General features: G+C 47.3%; 1 protein-coding gene across 2 annotated transcripts; it reads right to left on the bottom strand.

Moving 5' to 3' along the window:
* Positions 1–5199: 5199 nt before the first annotated feature.
* On the bottom strand, positions 5200–9127 carry LOC106565966 (kazrin). 2 transcript variants are annotated; one of them, XM_045691864.2, is made up of 7 exons: positions 8766–9127; positions 8360–8478; positions 8008–8239; positions 6608–6709; positions 6224–6390; positions 5983–6094; positions 5200–5807 (listed from the first exon to the last, which is right to left on the bottom strand). In XM_045691864.2, the coding sequence occupies exons 1-7, from the start codon at positions 8871–8873 to the stop codon at positions 5649–5651; spliced, it is 999 nt and encodes a 332-aa protein (XP_045547820.1). In that variant the 5' UTR covers positions 8874–9127; the 3' UTR covers positions 5200–5648. The 2 variants fall into 2 exon arrangements, with proteins under 2 accessions (XP_045547820.1, XP_082815521.1); XM_082959395.1 differs by lacking the exon at positions 8766–9127 and adding an exon at positions 8678–8759.
* Between the last annotated feature and the right edge of the window lie 476 nt (positions 9128–9603).

The raw sequence follows: 9603 nt of genomic DNA, 5'->3' as shown, positions 1-9603 counted from the left end.
CGCTCCGCCACTGTTGAGTCCAGATTGTATGAAGAGCATTGCTTATGCTGTAAATTCCCCATAAAACTCAAATAAACTTGGTTTGACAATTCTATTCCCCCAAATAGGCCTGTCTGAGAAATTCCTGAGCAGACTAAATCCAAAATAAAATACATTTAGAACTACTCGATTTTCTTATGTTCTCATAATAAACTGCAATAAAGATAATTTTAGATAGTATTTATATCTTTATTATTGAGTACACTAAACACAAGTGCTCCATAATGTAAAAAAAAAAAAAAAAAATCAGCAATGTCACAATGTACATTATTACTTAATAAGCATCTATTTGAAAACATACAATATAAACTCTCTTTCTCATTTAATGGAAATTGCCCCTCTGTTCTGTTGTCAGTTGTCTGACTATATATGGATGGGATATGCTTGTTTGAAAGTAGATTGTGACACCATAACAAAGTCAACAGTATAGTGTGTTTTCTGTAACACATAAGCCATTGATATTCAAATCATATCTCACAACCACAGTTAGCTAGTTTGAACTAGTCTAATGTTCCCGCTTTGTATCTCTATATGACTGTGTTCACTAGAGTGCTGGGGTAATGCCCATAGCTGACAGACTTGTCTTCCTCTGGTTCTATTCCCCCTCCAGCTGTTTGCATATAGAGACATGGCTGTGGAATGCAGTGGTGAAATATACTGCTGTACTGTTGTACGGTGTACAGCAGGGTGTCAAACTCATTCCATGGAGGTCCTAGTATCTGCGGGTTTTCGGTTTTTCATTTAAATGAAGAACTAGATGACCAGGTGAGGGGAGTTCTTTACTAATTAGTGACCTTAATTCATCAATCAAGTACAAGGGAAGAGCAAAAAACCTGCAGACACTCGGCCCTCCATAGAATGAGATTGACACGTGCTATACATCTTGCTACAATCATGTGTGGTAAAGATAATTTAGTTATTGATAATAAAACAAAGATTTCCCTTGACATTCTGTCCTGTGAAGACATTCTAAACCATGGTATTATATAACTGTTCCTTTGTTTGAGGTCCTTCATTATCTGCAATGCAAAATGTACAAACATTTACAACAATGTAATCTCTGTGACACAGAGAGACATAGCTAAATCTTTACCTTCTAATGAATTGATTAGTAATATTGTAATACAGTATTTTCCCCATATTTACAGTGACACATGGAACTGAAGTGCTTTTATTGCTTTCAGTAAAGTTAAGAATATTTATGACAAACATATCAAACTGAAGTCTGTATTTCTATAACATTTTTTATCTTTAACTCTGCATTGTTGGAAACTGACCTGTAAGTCAGCATTTCACTGTTAGTCTACACCTGTTGTTTACCAAGCATGTGACAAATAACATTTGATTAGGTTTTTATCTGTACCTCTTAGCCACATTCGAGCTATTTGAACAAAGAGAAAGCTCTGCTCCACCACACCTAATTCTCTTCACGGCTGTTGTCTTTAATGCAAGGCCAGTTAGTTATCTCTCACAATATAGAATGTAATGATACACTTACACAGAACAGTGAATGACGGGTTCCAAAGAAAATGTTTCAAGTTCCAAGTAGTGGCAACTTTTGAACCAGGAAACCCAGGCATGCCAACATCAGACCCCTGAGATACAGGAAACCCAGGCATGCCAACATCAGACCCCTGCAGGGGAGGCAGGCCAGGCAGTGAGATACAGGAAACCCAGGCATGCCAACATCAGACCCCTGCAGGGGGAGGCAGGCCAGGCAGTGAGATACAGGAAACCCAGGCATGCCAACATCAGAACCCTGCAGGGGGAGGCAGGCCAGGCAGTGAGATACAGGAAACCCAGGCATGCCAACATCAGACCCCTGCAGGGGAGGCAGGCTGCAGGGGTGGACACAGGCCAGGCAGTGAGATACAGGAAACCCAGGCATGCCAACATCAGACCCCTGCAGGGGGAGGCAGGCCAGGCAGTGAGATACAGGAAACCCAGGCATGCCAACATCAGACCCCTGCAGGGGGAGGCAGGCCAGGTAGTGAGATACAGGAAACCCAGGCATGCCAACATCCGACCCCTGCAGGGGGAGGCAGGCCAGGCAGTGAGATACAGGAAACCCAGGCATGCCAACATCAGACCCCTGCAGGGGGAGGCAGGCCAGGCAGTGAGATACAGGAAACCCAGGCATGCCAACATCAGACCCCTGCAGGGGGAGGTAGGCCAGGCATGCCAACATCAGACTCCTGCAGGGGGAGGCAGGCCAGGCAGTGAGATACAGGAAACCCAGGCATGCCAACATCAGAACCCTGCAGGGGGAGGCAGGCCAGGTAGTGAGATACAGGAAACCCAGGCATGCCAACATCAGACCCCTGCAGGGGGAGGTAGGCCAGGCAGTGAGATACAGGAAACCCAGGCATGCCAACATCAGACTCCTGCAGGGGGACACAGGCCAGGCAGTGAGATACAGGAAACCCAGGCATGCCAACATCAGACCCCTGCAGGGGGGGGGGGGGGTAGGCCAGGCAGTGAGATACAGGAAACCCAGGCATGCCAACATCAGGCAGTGAGATACAGGAAACCCAGGCATGCCAACATCAGAACCCTGCAGGGGGAGGCAGGCCAGGCAGTGAGATACAGGAAACCCAGGCATGCCAACATCAGAACCCTGCAGGGGGAGGCAGGCCAGGCAGTGAGATACAGGAAACCCAGGCATGCCAACATCAGAACCCTGCAGGGGGAGGCAGGCCAGGCAGTGAGATACAGGAAACCCAGGCATGCCAACATCAGACCCCTGCAGGGGGAGGCAGGCCAGGCAGTGAGATACAGGAAACCCAGGCATGCCAACATCAGACCCCTGCAGGGGGAGGCAGGCCAGGTAGTGAGATACAGGAAACCCAGGCATGCCAACATCAGGCAGTGAGATACAGGAAACCCAGGAATGCCAACATCAGACCCCTGCAGGGGAGGCAGGCCAGGCAGTGAGATACAGGAAACCCAGGCATGCCAACATCAGACCCCTGCAGGGGGAGGCAGGCCAGGCAGTGAGATACAGGAAACCCAGGCATGCCAACATCAGACCCCTGCAGGGGGAGGTAGGCCAGGCATGCCAACATCAGACTCCTGCAGGGGGAGGCAGGCCAGGCAGTGAGATACAGGAAACCCAAGCATGCCAACATCAGAACCCTGCAGGGGGAGGCAGGCCAGGCAGTGAGATACAGGAAACCCAGGCATGCCAACATCAGAACCCTGCAGGGGGAGGCAGGCCAGGTAGTGAGATACAGGAAACCCAGGCATGCCAACATCAGACCCCTGCAGGGGGAGGTAGGCCAGGCAGTGAGATACAGGAAACCCAGGCATGCCAACATCAGACTCCTGCAGGGGGAGGTAGGCCAGGCAGTGAGATACAGGAAACCCAGGCATGCCAACATCAGACTCCTGCAGGGGGACACAGGCCAGGCAGTGAGATACAGGAAACCCAGGCATGCCAACATCAGACCCCTGCAGGGGGGGGGGGGGTAGGCCAGGCAGTGAGATACAGGAAACCCAGGCATGCCAACATCAGGCAGTGAGATACAGGAAACCCAGGCATGCCAACATCAGAACCCTGCAGGGGGAGGCAGGCCAGGCAGTGAGATACAGGAAACCCAGGCATGCCAACATCAGACCCCTGCAGGGGAGGCAGGCCAGGTAGTGAGATACAGGAAACCCAGGCATGCCAACATCAGACCCCTGCAGGGGAGGCAGGCCAGGTAGTGAGATACAGGAAACCCAGGCATGCCAACATCAGAACCCTGCAGGGGGAGGCAGGCCAGGCATGCCAACATCAGGCAGTGAGATACAGGAAACCCAGGCATGCCAACATCAGACCCCTGCAGGGGGAGGCAGGCCAGGTAGTGAGATACAGGAAACCCAGGCATGCCAACATCAGACCCCTGCAGGGGGAGTTAGGCCAGGCAGTGAGATACAGGAAACCCAGGCATGCCAACATCAGACCCCTGCAGGGGAGGCAGGCCAGGCAGTGAGATACAGGAAACCCAGGCATGCCAACATCAGAACCCTGCAGGGGGAGGTAGGCCAGGCATCCCAACATCAGGCAGTGAGATACAGGAAACCCAGGCATGCCAACATCAGACCCCTGCAGGGGGAGGTAGGCCAGGCAGTGAGATACAGGAAACCCAGGCATGCCAACATCAGGCAGTGAGATACAGGAAACCCAGGCATGCCAACATCAGATCCCTGCAGGGGGAGGCAGGCCAGGCAGTGAGATACAGGAAACCCAGGCATGCCAACATCAGACCCCTGCAGGGGGAGGCAGGCCAGGCAGTGAGATACAGGAAACCCAGGCATGCCAACATCAGACCCCTGCAGGGGGAGGCAGGCCAGGTAGTGAGATACAGGAAACCCAGGCATGCCAACATCAGAACCCTGCAGGGGGAGGCAGGCCAGGCATGCCAACATCAGGCAGTGAGATACAGGAAACCCAGGCATGCCAACATCAGACCCCTGCAGGGGAGGCAGGCCAGGTAGTGAGATATAGGAAACCCAGGCATGCCAACATCAGACCCCTGCAGGGGAGGCAGGCCAGGTAGTGAGATACAGGAAACCCAGGCATGCCAACATCAGGCCCCTGCAGGGGAGGCAGGCCAGGCAGTGAGATACAGGAAACCCAGGCATGCCAACATCAGAACCCTGCAGGGGGAGGCAGGCCAGGCATGCCAACATCAGGCAGTGAGATACAGGAAACCCAGGCATGCCAACATCAGACCCCTGCAGGGGAGGCAGGCCAGGCAGTGAGATACAGGAAACCCAGGCATGCCAACATCAGACCCCTGCAGGGGAGGCAGGCCAGGTAGTGAGATACAGGAAACCCAGGCATGCCAACACCAGACCCCTGCAGGAGGAGGCAGGCCAGGCAGTGAGATACAGGAAACCCAGGCATGCCAACATCAGAACCCTGCAGGGGGACACAGGCCAGGCAGTGAGATACAGGAAACCCAGGCATGCCAACATCAGACCCCTGCAGGGGGAGGCAGGCCAGGTAGTGAGATACAGGAAACCCAGGCATGCCAACATCAGGCAGTGAGATACAGGAAACCCAGGCATGGACATCAAAGAACCAGGACATCAGGCATAGGTCTTCTTTCCATGCGTCCTCCTCGCATGGCTACATTTTCATCAACATCAGGAACAGACAACATTCAGCCTCCATGGACTTGGGATGGTTTGTTTTAATGCCCAGAAGTGACTTTTTCCTTTACACGTCAATATTTTTGTGTTTGATATGCGGAAACACATTATTAGCGTAATGTTCCTTGATATATGTTACAACAGATGTGTTGATAAAGAAATGTTGTGATGTTCATTCTTAGAAAGGAAAGATGGCACCAGTGCTGCAATGTGGAATTTTGAATGTTACCACATTTTCATAGTTTTCCATATTCAAACATAAGGCATTACGTCCACTGATCTATTGACATTTACTGTAGAACAAAATAAAGAAAATGTCTCTAAAATTAAAATAGATTTTAATTCCAAATATTAAGATGAAAACTTAGACTGTCAACAAGCAGGTATTATGTTGATTCTGAGTCCAACCACCAGTATTCACCTCTGACTAAATGGAAACTGCATTGAAATCCTTGGTGGCTCTGCATAGTTTAGACATTGGTGATCTCAACACTGTTGTAGGTGTGCATGGGACTGCCCTTCGTCCTGGGCACAGCCTGCACCCGCGCCTCTCTGGGCAGAGATCCACAGCTGCCATGGTAACCAAGGCCCTGTCCAATGGCGGTCCTTGGGCTGAACCTTAGAGGACTCTGGGAAAATGAAAGGAAGAATGAGTCACAAAGCAAAACAGAGCTTTTACCCAGTGGAAAAATACAGCCTCAGTTTGAATATCCGCAGTACAAGTTTGAATAACTCCCATTTTTATAACATGTATTATTATGAGTCTTAATGAATGAAATTGTTATTAAAGTAGCTTCTTGCTACCTTGCCTGGTCTTCGTCTCATGGACACACTCTCGTCATTATAGCGGCAAACAGCAGAAGGTGATTGTGGTGGGGTTCGCGACGCGTCACAATCCTGCTCAACACTACTATGCCTGCAAGTAGTAGGAAGGAGGGGAGATTTAATTGAGCTCACTGCTGTAAACACTTCCTCAACAAAACATTCCACTTATTACTATTGCTAAGGAGCTTAAAACCATGAATGATAGAGCAAGACTAATCACCTGGCAGGGATGGCGAGAGCCTTCATCTCCTCATATAGGTGCCGATGGAGCATGTGTTTGTGGCTGGGGATTCCCAGGGCCCTGCCCATGGCATCTGCATCAAAGGAGGGGTCCAGAGCCAGCACAGCACCATGGACTCCCCTGCCATGGAGACTGTCAGCATACTCCTGGAGAGTGGGACATAGAAACAGAATGTTTAGCGAGACAGAGGTATTCCGATTTATTCAAGAACAACAATGGAAAACAAGCAACTTGTCTCAATTTTACTTATCCTCCCCTATCAGGATGTAAACAGAGTATACAACAGTATTGGTCCCAAAACGGAGACAGTCAGAACAGAATCCAGGTCTATTCTGATGTTTCTGTTGTAGGAGAAGGACACACTTTTAGGTCTATGTCTCTGATCCACTTCATGACTCTGTGGCAGGTCCAAACTACAGGGTCCTGGTGCTGGTGCTCACACTGGGCCCGGCGAGCCTGCAGCACCTGCACACCAACAACACACATACAGTACTGTTACTGTACAGTTACAGTACTGTTACTATACAGTTACAATACAGTACTGTTACTATACGGTTACAATACAGTACTGTTACTATACGGTTACAATACGGTACTGTTACTATACGGTTACATTACAGTACTGTTACTATACGGTTACAATACAGTACTGTTACTATAAGATTACAATACGGTACTGTTACTATACGGTTACAATACAGTACTGTTACTATACGGTTACAATAGGGTACTGTTACTATATGGTTACATTACAGTACTGTTACTATATGGTTACATTACAGTACTGTTACTATAGGGTTACAATATGCTACTGTTACTATAGGGTTACAATACGGTACTGTTACTGTATGGTTACAATACGGTACTGTTACTGTATGGTTACAATACACTATTGTTACTATATGATACTGTTACTATATAGTTACACTACGGTATTGTTACTATACGGTTATAATACGCTACAATTACTATACGGTTACAGTACTGTACTGTTACTATATGGTTACAATACGGTACTGTTACTATAGGGTTACAATACGGTACTGTTACTGTAGGGTTACAATACGGTACTGCTACTGTACGGTTACAATACACTATTGTTACTGTACGGTTATAATACGGTACTGTTACTATACGGTTACAATACGGTTTTGTTACTATACGGTTACAATACTGCACTGTTACTATAGGGTTACAATACTGTACTGTTACTATAGGGTTACAATACGGTACTGTTACTATACGGTTACAATACGGTACTGTTACTATATGGTCACAATACGGTACTGTTACTAAATGGTTACAATACTATACGGTTACAATACAGTACTGTTACTATAAGGTTACAGTACGCTACTGTTACTATACGGTTACAGTACACTACTGTTACTATATGGTTACAATACGTTATTGTTACTATACGGTTACAATACTGTACTGTTACTATAGGGTTACAATACGGTACTGTTACTATATGGTCACAATACGGTACTGTTAGTAAACGGTTACAATACTATACTGTTACTATATGGTTACAATACAGTACTGTTACTATATGGTTACAATACGTTATTGTTACTATACGGTTACAATACGTTATTGTTACTATACGGTTACAATACTGTACTGTTACTATAGGGTTACAATACTGTACTGTTGTTGTACGGTTACAATTCTAACCACAGCAACACAAGTACACAGTGAAGAGAGGCTGAGTGGTCACTCTAATGTCACAGTATTGGTAATATGACTACAGTTCTGACCTCTTTGTTGAAGTTGATCAGTTGCAGGAGCTGTATCGCCAGGAGCAGGCTGTTTTGGTGGGACTCTGTGGTGATGTTCAGGAGTCTCTCTAGGTCTTGTCGGCTGAGGGAGTTGAGCACCCGACCATCCACCAGTTGATTTTGGAAGGCTTGGGAATACTGTGGCAACCCGACGTCACTCAACCAAGATCTGGAAACCCAGTGATGGTCCATTTCTGCAGCCTTTGATAGCCTAAAAGTTTAGACGGTCACACTTAGTAATGTGTGTGTGTGTGTTGTATGTGTGTGTGTGTGTGTGTGTGTGTGTGTGTGTGTGTGTGGTGTGTGTGTGTGTGTGTGTGTTGTAGCTTACCCCTGGCCAGCCTCTGCCTCCCTGTAGTCCTCGATGGCAAGGCGTAGCTTCCTGCGGTGCATGGGCTTACTGATGCCCAGTCCCAGCTCCAGGTCCTCGTCTGTCAGCCCCAGCAGCACCTGTAACCAGGGGACACCCATCCAGAGCACTCTTATCAATATACACCTGCACTGAAAATCACTCTTACACTAAGACACACACACACATGCAAGCATGGACGAGGGAATACTACATTTAATGCAGATGCTATGAGGAAGGAAAGCATGCTGAAATTCCTGTTTTACTGGGAGGATGAGGGATTCTTAGAAATAATGTTACCATCGTTACAGGCTCTATAAAAACAAGTCCTGAAATTAGGCTTAAAGTGGATGTGTACTTGTTATAAGTTGAAGCGTAGAGGCCGTACCTTGCCACTTTTGACGTTTTCCGTGCAAGCACGGATATACATGGGCATTGCCATGACAACTTCCAGCCAGGCTTGTACTGCCCCTGCCTTCCACAGTGACATGGGCATGTTCCGAGTGAGCTCCGCCTGCTGGAGGCGGTCCAGCTGCTCCTCTCCATCTGATAGGCTATGCTGTTGTGTCGATAGGCTGGAGAGGCTGTCAGAGTCTGTCAGGATTGGTCAGGGGAAGTAGGAGTACAGGACAGGGGAGGGGTTTGGGGACAAAGGAATTGAGAGGCAAAAATGACTCATCCAACTCAAATTTAAAGGCCCAGTGCAGTCAAAATCAATTTCTTCTGTGTTTTATATCATATTGCACAACGGGTGATGATACTAACACTTTAAAAGTGTAAACACTTTTGACCAGTGTTATTTTCTGATGGTTGCTAGTTGAAAATACAATCTACACAGGACCTTCTTATCGGCAGGTTTGCATGGGCAAGAGTTTCGGCTTTCCATGGTGACAACACCATACGCTGAATTGGTTAATAAACAAATAACAAAGAGTTCCAAACCTCCCTGCCAATAACAGCTAGTTTTCCGTTTTCCCCTCCCCAAACAGACCACTCCCAGACAGTCCCAGCAAAATTATTGCTTTTAAAAATAGTCTCTTGCTAAAAAGATACTTTTGCCCATTTTAATGGAAATGTATTAAAGGTACTTAATTGTTACCCAGAAATGATTTGATATTGGAATAAAAACGGCTGCATTGGGCCTTTAACTGTAGAAAAGGGAGGAGGATATATTACTGTATATAGGATATTACTAACATCTCTCTGAAACATTGACATGGCTACAA

This window comes from Salmo salar, chromosome 12 (genome assembly GCF_965601325.2).
Source record: "Salmo salar chromosome 12, fSalSal1, whole genome shotgun sequence".
NCBI classification, from domain to species: domain Eukaryota; kingdom Metazoa; phylum Chordata; class Actinopteri; order Salmoniformes; family Salmonidae; genus Salmo; species Salmo salar.
The sequence above is the reverse complement of the archived record's forward strand: the minus strand, read 5'-3'. Positions and strand labels throughout refer to the sequence as shown.